A 15,006-nucleotide genomic window follows, 5' to 3' on the forward strand; every position below is an offset into this window, starting at 1 on the left:
ATATATATCAGTTGGCCAATTAATTTCTTTCTATTTATAGTAGAGACGGGGTCTCGCTCTTGCTCAGGCTGGTTTTGAACTCCTGACCTTGAGCAATCCGCCCGCCTCGGCCTCCCAAGAGCTAGGATTACAGGCGTGAGCCACAGCGCCCGGCCCTGTTTTCTTTTTTTAATAGGAAAACTTCAAGCTGAAGTTAATGATTTTGAATATACAGAAAAAGGTAATGATGTTTCAAACCTGAAAAGGTATTGTCTGCTACCTTCTAACAATCTTTTAAAAATTAGCTGGCCATGGTAGCATGTGTTTTGGGAGGCCGAGGCAGGAGGATCGCTGAAACCCATGCATTTGAGGTTGGGGTGAACTGTGATGATGCTACTGTGCCCTACCTTGGGCAATAGAGTGAGACCCTGTCTCAAAAAAAAAGAAAAGAAAAGAGGGCGGGGTGCAGTGGCTCACGCCTGTCACCATAGCACTCTGAGAGGCTGAGGCAGGAGGATCGCTCCAGGTCAGGAGTTCGAGACCAGCCTGAGCAAGAGTGAGACCCCCGCCTCTACTAAAAATAGAAAGAAATTAATTGGCCAACTGAAAAATATACAGAAAAAATTAGCTGAGCATGGTGGCGCATGCCTGTAGTCCCAGCTACTCGGGAGGCTGAGGCCGGAGGATCCCTTGAGCCCAGGAGTTGGAGGTTGCTGTGAGCGAGGCTGACGCCATGGCACTCTATCCCGGGCCACAGAGTGAGAGTCTGTCTCAAAATAATAATAATAATAATAATAATAATAGGCCGGGCGCGGTGGCTCACTCCTATAATCCTAGCACTCTGGGAGGCCGAGGCGGGTGGATTGCTCGAGGTCAGGAGTTCGAAACCAGCCTGAGCAAGAGCGAGACCCCGTCTCTACTATAAATAGAAAGAAATTAATTGACCAACTAATACATATAGAAAAAATTAGCCGGGCGTGGTGGCGCATGCCTGTAGTCCCAGCTACTCGGGAGGCTGAGGCAGGAGGATCGCTTGAGCCCAGGAGTTTGAGGTTGCTGTGAGCTAGGCAGACGCCACGGCACTCACTCTAGCCTGGGTGACAAAGCAAGACTCTGTCTCAAAAAAAGAAAAATAATAATAATAATAATAATTTGTATCTAATCAGTCGTGATAAAAAAAAGAAAGAAAAAAATATAAAGGAAAAACATTTTAAAAAATAATAAAAATATTTCCTTGACTGACTTCAAGTAAAAAAAAAAGAAAAAAATAATAATAAAAATAAATATTCCCTTACAGGGTGAGTCACTAGGACAAGCCCTGGTTCACAAGCACAGGCGTGGGAAGATCCAGGCACGCATGGACAGGCGTCCTGCCGACGCCACTGCGCATGCCCGCCGCCGGCCGGACGCCGGAGAGTGACGTCAGCCCGCGCGCGACGCCGCCCTCCCTCCCTGCGCGGCGCCATGCTGGGCTCGCGGGGCGCCTGGTGTGCGGGGCGCCTGCGGGCCGTGGCGCGGGCGTGGCTGCGGGGCGCGCCGGGAGGCCGGTCCCCCGCCCTGGCGCCCCGCCGAGGGGCCTGGCCGGAGCCGCGCGGGCGCCCGCTCGGCCTGTCGGCGGCGGCGGTGGTGGACTCGGCGCCGCGGCCTCTGCAGCCCTACCTGCGCCTCATGCGGCTGGACAAGCCCATCGGTGAGTGCGGGCGGGGCCGCGGGTCACCTGCCCGGCTGTCCCCGCGGGATTCGGGTCACCTGCCCGGCTGTCCCCGCCGGCCTCCTGCGGTCACCTGCCCGGCTGTCCCCGCGGGATTCGGGTCACCTGCCCGGCTGTCCCCCGCCGGCCTCCTCGGGTCACCCGCCCGGCTGTCCCCCGCCGGCCTCCTCGGGTCACCCGCCCGGCTGTCCCCCGCCGGCCTCGGGTCTCCTGCCCGGCTGTCCCCGCCGGCCTCCTCGGGTCACCTGCCCGGCTGTCCCCCGCCGGCCTCGGGTCACCTGCCCGGCTGTCCCCGCCGGCCTCGGGTCACCTGCCCGGCTGTCCCCCGCCGGCCTCCTCAGATCACCTGCCCGGCTGTCCCCCGCCGGCCTCGGGTCACCTGCCCGGCTGTCCCCGCCGGCCTCGGGTCACCTGCCCGGCTGTCCCCCGCCGGCCTCGGGTCACCTGCCCGGCTGTCCCCGCCGGCCTCGGGTCACCTGCCCGGCTGTCCCCCGCCGGCCTCGGGTCACCTGCCCGGCTGTCCCCGCGGGATTCGGGTCACCTGCCCGGCTGTCCCCGCGGGTCACCTGCCCGGCTGTCCTCCGCCGGCCTCGGGTCTCCTGCCCGGCTGTCCCCGCTGGCCTCCTCGGGTCTCCTGCCCGGATGTCCCCGCGGGCCTCGGGTCACCTGCCCGGCTGTCCACCGGGCAACTGGAACGAGAGCCTGGGAGCCGGGGCTTGGCTGCCGGGAGCCCCGGGTCACCTCGGGACTCCGGGTTGGGACAACCTCTGAGGGGACCCGCCGGTTTCCACTTAATCACTCCATAAATAATAATAATAATTATTATTATTTTTTGAGACAGAGTCTCACTCTGTTGCCCAGGCTAGCGTGAGTGCCGTGGTGGCAGCCTCGCTCACAGCAACCTCAAACTCCTGGGCTCAAGCAATCCTCCTGCCTCAGCCTCCTCCCGAGTAGCTGGGACTACAGGCATGCACCACCATGCCCGGCTAATTTTTTCTATATATTTTCAGTTGGCCAATTAATTTCTTTCTATTTATGGTAGAGACAGGGTCTCGCTCTTGCTCAGGCTGGTCTCGAACTCCTGACCTCGAGCAATCCTCCCGCCTGGGCCTCCCAGAGTGCTAGGATGACAGGCGTGAGCCACCACCGTGCCCGACCCATAAATAAGTATTTAAATGGTGACTCCAGTGCAACAGCCCGTTCCTGTGGGCCTGTGTTTTCGCAGGTTGACAGTTATCGAAGGACTCCAACATTCATGGTGGTGTTTGATTTTCCTTGCAGTCCTGCAAGGCAGATAAAATTAAGAGCGTTAGGACGCTGGGGAAACTGAGGCCCCTCGTCTGAGAGCCAGACCAGGAGAGCCCAGTGTTTGGAGGCTGAGTCCAAGCTCTTTCCTGCATCACCTGTAAAGCAAAGAAGCAAATTCACTTGAACCTAGCAGGTGCAGTGCCTAGGGGCAGCCTGTCAGCTCACAGTCGCCCGCTAAAGGGAGGGTTTTCCCCTGCCCTTCCTGTTTTAATTAATAGCTACCAACCTCACTCTCTACCCCTTTATCCTGTTTTTTTCTTCCTAAGACTCACCACTAACTAATCTTAGGCACTTACTGGTTGTCTGGCTTCTCCAGTAGTAGTGAATGAATTCATAAATTCCTACCACATTGCCTGGCCTTAGAGATAGAGCTGTAGAAACTCCCTGCTTTTAAGGAACTCAATGTAGGTAAAAAAAAAAAAAAGACTATTTGGTGAGCTGGAAAAGCATGGGATCAGATATGAGCGGTACAGATGGTAAGTGCTACAGGAAAAAGAAACTACTGCGAGTAGTTTCGCAGAAGAGAAAGTTTCGAAAAGAAATTATACTGCAAAGGGCAGGGTGATTCCACAGAGGGAGGGAAGAGATTTTTTTTTTTTTTTTTTTTTTTTTTTGAGACAGAGTCTCACTCTGTTGCCCAGGCTAGAATGAGTGTCTTGGCATCAGCCTCGCTCACAGCAAGTTTGAACTCCTGGGCTCAAGTGATCCTCCTGCCTCAGCCTCCCGAGTAGCTGGGACTACAGGCATGCGCCACCACGCCTGGCTCATTTTTTCTATATATTTTTAGTTGGCCAATTAATTTCTTTTCTATTTTTAGTAGAGACGGGGTCTCGCTCTTGCTCTGGTTGGTCTCGAACTCCTAATCTCAAGTGATCCCCCTGCCTCGGCCTCCCAGGGAGCTAGGATTACAGCTATGAGCCACCGCACCTGGCTTTCAACAAACATTTTTGAGCCCCTACCATATGCCAGGAATAATAATTAACAGAGTAGAATTCCAGGTTTGATATTTCTTTATTTAAGCTCTTTGCTTTTTGGTAGGGTAGTTGTATGTTCATTGTTCTGCGCTGCTGAAGTCATATCTTGTTTCTTTCCTAAATCGGTAACAGGTTTCACATTGTTTTTTGAGAGGGCAGTGCCACTTTCAAATGGGTCAGCCTACATTATTTCAGAAGGTTCCAGTAGGTGGCACTCTTTCCACTCAATTGGCAGTGTGTTTTTTTGTTTTATTGCATTTATGGGAGAGATTCTGTTGTCTTAAAGATAATCTGTAATTAGTGAATGACTCTTAGACTCAACCTACACAGGCTCTTTGATTTGCCCATCACGCCTCTGAACTTGGTCATTTGATTTCATTTCCCAGAGAGTTCTTTCTTTTTCTACAATAAACACTTCTTTCTTTAACCTACTTTTCTCCTCGCCACCTCTGCATCTTTTCTTCACAACAGAGAGTGAAGACAGAAGTGAAATGTCATAGGGAAGACAGAAAAAAAAACATTGTGGGAACCAACAGGGGCAAAAGTATACATCTAAAGCATTTAGAATTCTGCCTGACATTTCAGCTCTCAGTAAATGTTAGCTATTGTTGTTAGTTTAGGGCCACTAAATAAAATGTGTCCAGGACAAGCTGATTCAGGTCTGGAATGGCCATTTCTTAAGGGTTTAGCTTGAGGCCTCTTCCCTTTTTTTTTTTTTTTTTTTTTCCTGCTTATTTGTTTTTTTCTCTCCCTGCTTTTTCTGTTGTGTAAATGTAAGCCCCCAATTTTCAAATTCTTTTGGCTGTCCTCCATAACAGTAGGACCATTTTGCAACCTCATCAGAAATACACGAGAATACTCAACTCCCTAGGTAGGACGTGTTGTCAGACTTTGGGTTTGGTCAGTCTGAAAGGTGACAAGATGTGACCTCAAGGTGGTTTTAATGTGTGTTTCTCAAAGTTGAGTAACTCTTCATATGTGTAAGAGCCATTGTATTTCTTTTCCTGTTAACTCTTATTATGTGTTTGGTCTCTTTTTTGGTTGGACTGTTGATCTCTTCTCCATTTTTTTTTTCTTCTCCATTTTTAGGGGATGATTTTTATATATTAGGGAGAATAGTCTTTTGTCATATGAGTTGTAAGTTTATTTTCCCAGTTTTCTTAACGTGTTTTTTGACTTTGCTTATACTGTTCTTTGAGAAACGGTGTTTAATGTTGTTTTTTCTCTTTTTGAGACTGAGTTTGTTGCCCAGGCTAGAGTGAGTGCCGTGGCATCTGCCTCGCTCACAGCAACCTCCAACTCCTGGGCTCAAGCGATCCTCCTGCCTCAGCCTCCCGAGTAGCTGGGACTACAGGCATGTGCCACCATGCCTGGCTAATTTTTTCTATATATATTAGTTGGCCAATTAATTTCTTTCTATTTGTAGTAGAGACGGGGTCTCGCTCCTGCTCAGGCTGGTTTCGAACTCCTGACCTCGAGCAATCTGCCTGCCTCAGCCTCCCAGAGTGCTAGGATTACAGGCGTGAGCCACCGTGCCTGGCCAAGACAAGGTGTTTAAACGAACGAAGACAGTTAACTGATTTGAATTTGTGCCTTTTTGTCTTTTGTCTTTCTTCCCTTAGGGACCTGGCTGCTGTATCTGCCGTGCACCTGGAGCATCGGTCTGGCCGCTGACCCGGGCTGTTTTCCAGACTGGTACATGCTGTCCCTCTTTGGCACCGGGGCTGTCCTGATGCGGGGCGCAGGCTGCACTATCAACGACATGTGGGACCGGGAATACGATAAAAAGGTAGTTCTGTCCTGGAAAGGAAGAGAGGAGCTCCTCTCGGTTTTGCAGAATGACACGGTGGCGTCACTTTCAAATGCCACCTAAAGCAATAAGATCATTTAGTGCCCAGCACGAGAGGTCCTGGTATTAGTAGGGTATCAGGTGTTGCAAAGTGCATGGTGCAGTATTTCCTGTCTCAGCACAAGAGTGGCCACAGGGGCAAGGTGTGTCTTCCATTTCTACAAACTGAATTGAGAATTTGGAAAACAGGGTAAAAGAGTTGAAGGTTAGGAGGCCGGGCGCGGTGGCTCACGCCTATCATCCTAGCACTCTGGGAGGCCGAGGCAGGAGGATTGCTCGTGGTCAGGAGTCTGAAACCAGCCTGAGCAAGACCCTATCTCTACTAAAAGTAGAAAGGAATTAATTGGCCAACTAAAAATATATAGAAAAAACAAGCCAGGCATGGTGGCGCATGCCTGTAGTCCCAGCTACTTGGGAGGAGGCTGAGGCAGGAGGATCGCCTGAGCCCAGGAGTTGGAGGTTGCTGTGAGCGAGGCTGACGCCACGGCACTCACTCTAGCCTGGGCAACAGAGTGAGACTCTGTCTCAAAAAAAAAAGAGTTGAAGGTTAGGAGTGAAAGTGAAAAATCCATCTTGAACCTTTGAGTGTCCAAGAAGATCTGTCACCCCTTTCTTTAAGATGTATTTAAGAGCCCTGACTCCTCTTATGCAAATCACATCTTAATTTAAATGAACCAAGGCAGCCTTATGAGCGTTTTCTATAATTATTATTATTTTTTTGAGACAGAGTGATACTCTGTCGCCCGGGCTAGCGTGCAATGGCATCATCATAGCTCACAGCAACCTCAAACTCCTCATCTTCAGTGATCCTCCTGCCTCAGCCTCCCGAGTAGCTGGGACTATAGCCTGGTCCCACATCGTCCAGCTAATCTTCTTATTTGTTTTTTGTAGAGATGGGGTCTTGCTCTTGCTCAGGCTGGCCTCCTGGCCTCAAGCGATCCTCCCAGCACAGCCTACCAAAGTGCTAGAATTCTAGCCGTGAGCCACCATGCCCGGCCGGCTATAATTGTTTCTTTAAAAAATGTAACTTTATTCTTTCTTTTCCTTAAAAAATAATACATGTTTATTCTGAAAAATTCAGATAGTATAGAAATGCAAAGGAAAATAAGTTCGAATTGTCCTTACCTCCTTCCCCAAGATCCCAGAGAAAACTTCAGTTAATAGTTTGATTCATTATATCTCTCTGCATATTCTTTTTTTTTTATATATATAAAACTGAACTGTAAATCTCTGCATATTCTAATGCATGTATATAATTATTTCTTTGTTCCTCAACAGACCATTATTTTCTCAAGGGAAGGGCCATTTTATTTGCCTTTTATCCTAGCAGCTATACCATAATTAGTACAAGATCATTAAATGCTTGAGTAAGTAATCAAGGGAACTTTTAATTTAAAAGAAACCCATACTGAATTATATAAAGTGAATAGTCTTATATAGACTTACATAAAGTGAATAATCAGCCCAGTTTGCCTTTCATATGGTCTGAATTTTCCTTAAGGAAGGCACACCTACACTCATTTTTTAGAACCAGTATTCATGTCTACTAATTTAAAAAAATTTTTTTTCTTTTTCTCTTTTTTTTTTTTTTGAGACACAGTCTCACTATGTTGCCCAGGCTAGAGTGAATGCCATTGTGTCAGCCTAGCTCACAGCAACCTCCAACTCCTGGGCTCAAGCGATCCTCCTGCCTCAGCCTCCCAAGTAGCTGAGACTACAAGGCATGTGCCTCCATGCTCGGCTAATTTTTTTTCTATGTATTTTTAGTTGGCCAATTAATTTCTTTCTATTTTTAGTAGCGACCGGGTCTCACTCTTGCTCAGGCTGGTCTTGAACTCCTGAGCTCAAACGATCCTCCTGCCTCGGCCTCCCAGAGTGCTAGGATGACAGGTGTGGGCCATCGCGCCCGGCCTGATCTCACTCTTTATTTGCCTTTGTGCCTTAGTGTCTACCATGGGCCAGTCTCTTGATTAAATGTTTAAATAAATGAGCAATTACATGAGGCTAAGGGATCTATTTTGACGTGTTCAGGTAACAAGAACAGCCAATCGTCCCATAGCTGCTGGAAACATTTCAACATTTCAATCCTTCGTTTTTCTTGGGGGGCAGCTGACCTTGGCCCTGGGTGTTCTTCTGTGTCTCAATTACTACAGGTATGTTAAACGTGTTTTCCATCATCACGTGTAAAATCTCTCTTTACAGATTCTCTAGAAAAGATAGGAATAAAATAAAATTGGAATATCTTTACCGCAAAGTTTATTGGCTGCCAAATCAAGCACCTTGTACGTTTGCAAGTGTAAGTAACGTACCACATATTGTAAAGTCTGCCTCAAAAATGCTTTCAGCCAAAGGCGTTGAGAGATCAGCATTTAATTATTCCGAGCCACCGTCAGTATTTGGACTCCATGTTCCCTAAGGGACACTTTCATAGGTTTTCTAACGTAGAATAGTGCCTCATAATACGTTAAAGAACTGTATGTGTTACCTGCTTTTTGTTTTGTAACATTTAAAATACTCTAATCACCCTTTATAATAGGGAAAGTCAAAAGTGTAGGAAGAGAATTTACATAACAAAGTATATGGGTAAAGATAAACAATATTTTCCAATTAGTGTCACTACTGTTGTCTTAACGTGTTTAGTGATTTCTAAGAGATAGTGACCCGAATCTTTGTAATGGTTTCTCCTGTTTTCAGTATAGCTCTGGGAGCAGCGTCCTTGCTTCTCGTCGTCACCTACCCGCTAATGAAAAGAATCACGTACTGGCCTCAGTTAGCCCTGGGTGAGCTTGAAACGACCATGAGTATTTCCTGTGGTCCTCTCAGACCGTGCTTGTATAGGTAGGTAGGCAGGCAGAGATGAAATGTCAAATCAGTCATGAAATTTCCCAAAGCAAGAACAGATTTTCATATTTTAAAGGACAGTCAGCCACTTTGATTACCTAAGAAATCTTGCATATTTATTAAGATTATTGTTATGGGCCGGGCGCGGTGGCTCACGCCTGTAATCCTAGCACTCTGGGAGGGTGAGGCCAGAGGATTGCTCGAGGTCAGGAGTTCGAAACCAGGCTGAGTGAGACCCCATCTGTACTAAAAATAGAAAGAAATTAATGGACCAACTAAAAATATATACAAAAAAAAAAAAAAAATGAGCCGGCCATGGTGGCGCATGCCTGTAGTCCCAGCTACTTGGGAGGAGGCTGAGGCAGGAGGATTGCTTGAGCCCAGGAGTCTGAGGTTGCCGTGAGCGAGGCTGACGCCACGGCACTCACTCTAGCCTGGGCAACAGAGTGAGACTCTATCTCAAAAAAAAAATAAATTATCGTTATGATCATTATTATTTTCCGAAAGACTTTTTTATTCTTTTTTTTTTTCTTTTCTTTAGAAACAATTAGAGGAGGTTTCTTCATATGAAAGACTTTTTAAAAAAATCTAGGTATGTCATGAAAAAGTGTCTGATCTAGGTGCCCTGAAGAATCCAGGGACTGGGGCGGGAAGCGCGGTATGGTCCGAGAGCAAAGGTTAAAGTAAAAGCACATGTGACAGCTTAGTGACGGTTCTGTGAAGCCCCCCAGGCGGAAGTTGGGCAGGTCTCTTCTGGTCTCCCAGAGCACACTAAGCTGGCACCTATTCATTCCAGCTGCATTAATTCGAAAAGAGTATTCCAGCTGCATTAATTTGAAAAGACACTCCTGTGTCTCCCCACGAGTAGACTGTAAATGACTAAAAGATGAGGTCTTCTTCATTCATAGCCCCGCAGGTGTTCAGGACATATTTCTTGGTGAAAAGAGAGGTCGGTAGGAACGTCACAATCTTTTGCAAAAATATCTACTCCCATACTTTTGTATTCCTAGAACATTCTAGAATATTCTTCGAACAATTCCAGTTTTTTGAACCCTTTTTCCAGCAATTTTAAAGAACCAAAAGATACTTAAAGCAATAGATGTGAGCCTGATTTCTGGTAAAGTTGTGATGGAATATTTTTTTTTTCCTAAGATCCTCACAATGAATGTCCTATTTATTGTTTTCAAAAAAAAGTAGAAAAGTATTAATATATTCTCAGTGCACCTGGGAATCTTGGTAAAAGGAGCCTGAGCACTTCCTATATACAAGATAATGTTAAGAAACTAGTATGCTTGCCGGGCGCGGTGGCTCACGCCTGTCATCCAAGCACTCTGGGAGGCTGAGGCGGGAAGATCACTCGAGGTCAGGAGTTCAAATCCAGCCTGAGCAAGAGAGAGACCCCGTCTCTACTAAAAATAGACAGACATTAATTGGCCAACTGAAAAATATATAGAAAAATAATTAGCCGGGCGTGGTGGTGCATGCATGTAGTCCCAGCTACGCGGGAGGAGGCTGAGGCAGGAGGATCGCTTGAGCCCAGGAGATTGAGGTTGCTGTGAGCGAGGCTGACGCCACGGCACTCTAGCCCTGGTGACAGAGTGAGACTCTGTCTCGGAAAAAAAAAAGAAAAGAAAAGAAACTAGTATGTTTACTGCAAACATTTATGGACCCCTGGCTTTGTGCCAGGAATTGCACCAGGTCCTAGGAAAGTAGGCAGCTAAACCACCCTGGCCGTCTTTAAGGAGCCGGAAAGGGAGATGTCAGATGACCAGGCCATCGCAGGACACCGGGCCGCACGGGCATTGTGGGACCACAGCGACAGGCGCTTGGTCAGTCGAGGAGGGGACATTCCGCGTGGAAGATGCCATGTAGGAGGGGAAAGGGTTTCTGAGAAAAGACATCTGGGGCACACTGAGTTTGAGGTGCCCGGGGACCTGCAGGCGGAGGTGGCCGCAGACGGGAGTCTGAAGCTTAGGGGTGTGACCAGGCCGCAGCGGGGATTCGGGAGTTGTCCTGGTGCAGGTGTTTGTTCTCAGTCCTCAGAGAGGATGGGCTTGCAGAATAAATCAGCGTCCCTGGGACAGTCCTGTCTCTGTGGCTCACACGCAGGTAGATGGAGATGGAAGAACACAGGCTTGTTTGTTTTTGTTTTGTTTTAATTTTTTTTTTGAGACAGAGTCTCACTGTGTTGCCCAGGCTAGAGTGCCGTGGCGTCAGCCTCGCTCACAGCAACCTCAGACTCCTGGGCTCAAGCGATCCTCCTGCCTCAACCTCCCGAGTAGCTGGGACTACAGGCATGCGCCACCATGCCCGGCTAATTTTTTTCTATATATTTTTAGTTGGCCAATTAACTTCTTTCTATTTTTTTTAGTAGAGACGAGGTCTCGCTCTTGCTCAGGCTGGTCTTGAACTCCTGACCTTGAGCGATCCTCCCGCCTCAGCCTCCCAGAGTGCTGGGATGAACAGGCGTGAGCCACCGCGCCCGGCCTCCACACAGGTTTTTGAGTGAGACAGGTGCAAGTTGAGACTCCAGCATCTGCTATTTATTGGCTGTGCAAGGCCCGTTCTAGGTAGCGTGAATGCTCTCGTGAGACCTCCTGCTCACCTCACTGGGGGATATCGTTCTCTCTGTCAGCTGGGCCATTTTAATTGCTAATTCTCCTCTCTGAGCACGTTTCCCTCTTCTGTAAGTAGAGCCAGTAACCGCGCAGAGGGTGGGGCGATGTAAGGAAGGCAGGCGCGGAGAGCAGCCCCGTGCGTAGGGAGCACCTGCCCCGCGCGTAGGGAGCACCTGCCCCGCGCGTAGGGAGCACCTGCCCCGCGCGTAGGGAGCACCTGCCCCGCGCGTAGGGAGCACCTGCCCCGCGCGTAGGGAGCACCTGCCCCGCGCGTAGGGAGCACCTGCCCCGCGCGTAGGGAGCACCTGCCCCGTGCGTAGGGAGCACCTGCCCCGCGCGCCCTGTCCTTGGGGCTCTGAGGCACACTGAGCCCCCCTTGTGTGTGGCGCTGCCCGCAGGGCTGACGTTTAACTGGGGCGCCTTGCTCGGCTGGTCTGCCGTGCGGGGCTCCTGCGACCCAGCCGTCTGCCTGCCGCTGTACTTTTCCGGGGTGATGTGGACGCTGATCTACGACACCATCTACGCCCACCAGGTAAGGGCGCGCCGGCCTCGGCCTCGGTTTCCCTGTTCTGTTCTGTTTCGAGACAGGGTCTCATGGCATGTGGGTGAAATCCCCAGACAGCGGGCAGTTGTCATGTCTTTCCCTCCAGGACAAAAGAGACGACGCGCTCATCGGCCTGAAGTCCACGGCGCTGCTGTTCCGCGGCCACACCAAGCGCTGGCTGGGCGGCTTCAGCGCCGCCATGCTGGGGGCCCTGGGCCTGGTCGGGGCCAGCAGCGGCCAGACCGCGCCCTACTACGCCGCGCTGCTCGCCGTGGGAGCGCATCTGGCCCGCCAGGTTCGGCCGCTGTCGCCTTGTCCCTCCTGTGGCCTTGGCCTGAGTCACAGTTTTGTTTTGTTTTGTTTGTTTGTTTTGAAGCAGAGTCTCACTCTGTTGCCCAGGCTAGAGTGAGTGCCGTGGCGTCAGCCTCGCTCACAGCAACCTCCAACTCCTGGGCTCAGGCGATCCTCCTGCCTCAGCCTCCCGAGTAGCTGGGACCACAGGCATGCGCCACCATGCCCGGCTAATTTTTTTCTATATATATTTTTAGTTGCCCAATGAATGTCTTTCTATTTATAGTAGAGACGGGGTCTCGCTCTTGCTCAGGCTGGTCTCGAACTCCTGACCTTGAGCGATCCTCCCGCCTCAGCCTCCCAGAGTGCTGGGATGACAGGCGTGAGCCACCGCGCCCGGCCGAATCTACATTATTGATTTGTAAAGAGAATCAGCTAAATCTACTTTTAATTAAATCAGGTGCTAGTAAGTGAGCTGTATTTCTGTGTCCATGTTACTGTTATTTTTATTAGACAGAATCAAAAAGATGTTAGGGAACCTGTATTTAGATGATCTGTCTTATAGATATTATTGCAAATTACTTATCAGAGTAGGCAAGACTTGTGTAACACAGTATGAAGGAAATTAAAATCTGATGTCTAGGGCCTGGACCAGTGGCCCATACCTGTAATCTTAGCGCTGTGGGAGGCCGAGGTGGGAGGATCGCTGGAGCCCAGGAGTCTAAGACCAGCCTGGGCAACATAGTGAGACCCCATCTCTACAAAAAAATGAAAAGATTAGCCGGGCATGGTGGCGCATGCCTGTAGTCCCAGCTACTCGGGAGGCTGAGGCAGGAGGATCGCTTGAGCCCAGGAGTCTGAGGTTGCTGTGAGCGAGGCTGACGCCACGGCACTCACTCTAGCCCGGGCAACAGAGTGAGACTCTGTCTCAAAAAATATATATATTAATTAAAAAAATTCTATAACAATGCTGTTTTCTCTCTGTGTTGACGTGTGTGTGCGTGTTTGTGCGTGCGCGCACCCCGAGTGCAGGCTGGGTCCTGACGCCGAGTCGTGTTCCCCACAGGTCTACACTCTCGACATCCACAGGCCTGAGGATTGTTGGGATAAATTTACCTCCAACCGAACAATAGGACTCATACTCTTTTTAGGGATTGTGCTCGGGAATTTGTGGAAAGAAAAGAAGACGGACCACACAAAGAAAAACACAGAGAGCAGCATAGAAAACCAGTGAACGGAGTTTATCTGGGAATTCCTACAACAGATTTTTACGAAGAAGAACCCAAAGAAGAAGATTTAGAGCATTCTTGCCTGGATTTTAATCCAGCTATTCGCTAGCTGAATTCTTCCCGTCACAGAAACCAGGGACTCTTCAGGATTTGAGATGGCCTTGAATGTTTGTTTTTTGTTTTGTTTTGTTTTGTTTTTTGAGAGTTGCCCGGGCTACATTGCCGTGGCATCAGCCTCGCTCACAGCAACCTCAGTCTCCTGGGCTCCAGCGATCCTCCTGCCTCAGCCTCCCGAGTAGCTGGGACTACAGGCACGCACCACCATGCCCGGCTAATTTTTTCTATATATATTTTTTTAGTTGGTCAATTAATTTCAAACAGGGTGTCGCTCTTGCTCAGGCTGGTCTCGAACTCCTGGCCTTGAGTGATCCTCCCACCTTGGCCTCCCAGAGTGCTAGGGTGACAGGCATGAGCCACCGCGCCCGGCCGACCTTGAATGTTCCACCGGACACATTCTTCAGTCCGTGATAACTCCCGTCTGAAGTTACAGGAATCGTGTAAGTTTGGCACTTTAGGAAAAACCTGATGTGGATCTATCTCATCTAAATGAATGTCTCTCTAGGAAAATGGACTCTTTTTTTTTTTTTTTTTTTTAGAGAAAAATAAAAGCTGCTATGGGAAGTGGGCTTCTTGTTCTTTATTGTAATCTGTACTCACTGCCAAACACGGTATTTCAGGAAACTTCTGTTTATGTTTTAGGCAAAATAAAAATTTGTACCTCTGGTGTTACCAACCCTAACATTTGTTTGGGCCGTCTGGTCTCTGTGTGCAGCCTTAGTGACCAGAACAGGCAAGCTGGTGGGGTCACCAGAGATCATCTTAGTTTCTGTTTGTTTTTATCTTATCGAATTATAATTTATAGGGTAGTGACATACTGCCTAAATGCTTACTGTTTCTTCCCTTGCCCCCTTCAGAATGCTATCAACACAGCAGCCACAGTGATCCTCTTGAACTTAGGTAAGGCCTGGAACCTTCCAGGGGTCACTCCAGGTCACTCAGCACGAGCTAAAAGGCCACCACCTATTGCACCTTCCGTGATCTGCCCTCATCTCTTTCTTTGTTTTTTTCTTTTTTGTTTTTTTTTTTTTGAGACAGAATCTAACTCTGTCACCCTGGCTAGAGTCCCATGGCGTCAGCCTTGCTCACAGCAACCTCCAATTCCTGGGCTCAAGCAATCCTCCTGCCTCAGCCTCCCGAGTAGCTGGGACTACAGGCATGCGCCACCGTGCCCGGCTTTTTCTGTATATCTTTAGTTGTCCAATTAATTTCTTTCTATTTTTAGTAGACACGGGGTCTCGCTCTTGCTCAGGCAGGTCTGGAACTCCTGACCTTGATCGATCCTCCCGCCTCGGCCTCCCAGAGTGCTAGGATGACAGGCGTGAGCCACCGCGCCCGGCCTAAAGAGCAAATCTTAACCAACAACAAAAATCCTGCAGCCGTTTGTGGACAGATTATATAAAGTTAATTCATAGGTTCTCTTGCTCTCAAAAAGCTGCTTAAACGTAATTGAATTAGTTTAGTTCTTTTACATTTCACCTTCCTTTTCCCAGTACAGAGGCTTAAAAAAAGAAATAGTATAAATGGATAAGGGTCAGATAGGAA

At 48.9% G+C, this 15,006-nt stretch overlaps 1 protein-coding gene across 2 annotated transcripts; it reads left to right on the forward strand.

The window, feature by feature from the left end:
* The first annotated feature begins 1,394 nt into the window (after positions 1 to 1,394).
* COQ2 (coenzyme Q2, polyprenyltransferase) lies at positions 1,395 to 14,143 on the forward strand. 2 transcript variants are annotated; one of them, XM_075998775.1, is made up of 7 exons: positions 1,395 to 1,669; positions 5,595 to 5,761; positions 7,853 to 7,974; positions 8,516 to 8,601; positions 11,679 to 11,812; positions 11,931 to 12,119; positions 13,182 to 14,143. In XM_075998775.1, the coding sequence occupies exons 1-7, from the start codon at positions 1,444 to 1,446 to the stop codon at positions 13,347 to 13,349; spliced, it is 1,092 nt and encodes a 363-aa protein (XP_075854890.1). In that variant the 5' UTR covers positions 1,395 to 1,443; the 3' UTR covers positions 13,350 to 14,143. The 2 variants fall into 2 exon arrangements, with proteins under 2 accessions (XP_075854890.1, XP_075854889.1); XM_075998774.1 differs by lacking the exon at positions 11,931 to 12,119 and having other exon boundaries at positions 1,410 to 1,669.
* Positions 14,144 to 15,006: the final 863 nt, after the last annotated feature.

Source organism: Microcebus murinus, chromosome 29 (genome assembly GCF_040939455.1).
Source record: "Microcebus murinus isolate Inina chromosome 29, M.murinus_Inina_mat1.0, whole genome shotgun sequence".
Taxonomy (NCBI): domain Eukaryota; kingdom Metazoa; phylum Chordata; class Mammalia; order Primates; family Cheirogaleidae; genus Microcebus; species Microcebus murinus.

What these genes read in the sequence shown, in the direction of transcription:
- COQ2 (XM_075998775.1), top strand. Translation starts at nt 1,444, where the DNA reads ATGCTGGGCTCGCGGGGCGCCTGGTGTGCGGGGCGCCTGCGGGCCGTG. An exon ending in GCGGCTGGACAAGCCCATCG is followed by an intron (nt 1,670 to 5,594) that starts GTGAGTGCGGGC and finishes TTCTTCCCTTAG; the next exon opens with GGACCTGGCTGCTGTATCTG. An exon ending in ACACCATCTACGCCCACCAG is followed by an intron (nt 11,813 to 11,930) that starts GTAAGGGCGCGC and finishes CTTTCCCTCCAG; the next exon opens with GACAAAAGAGACGACGCGCT.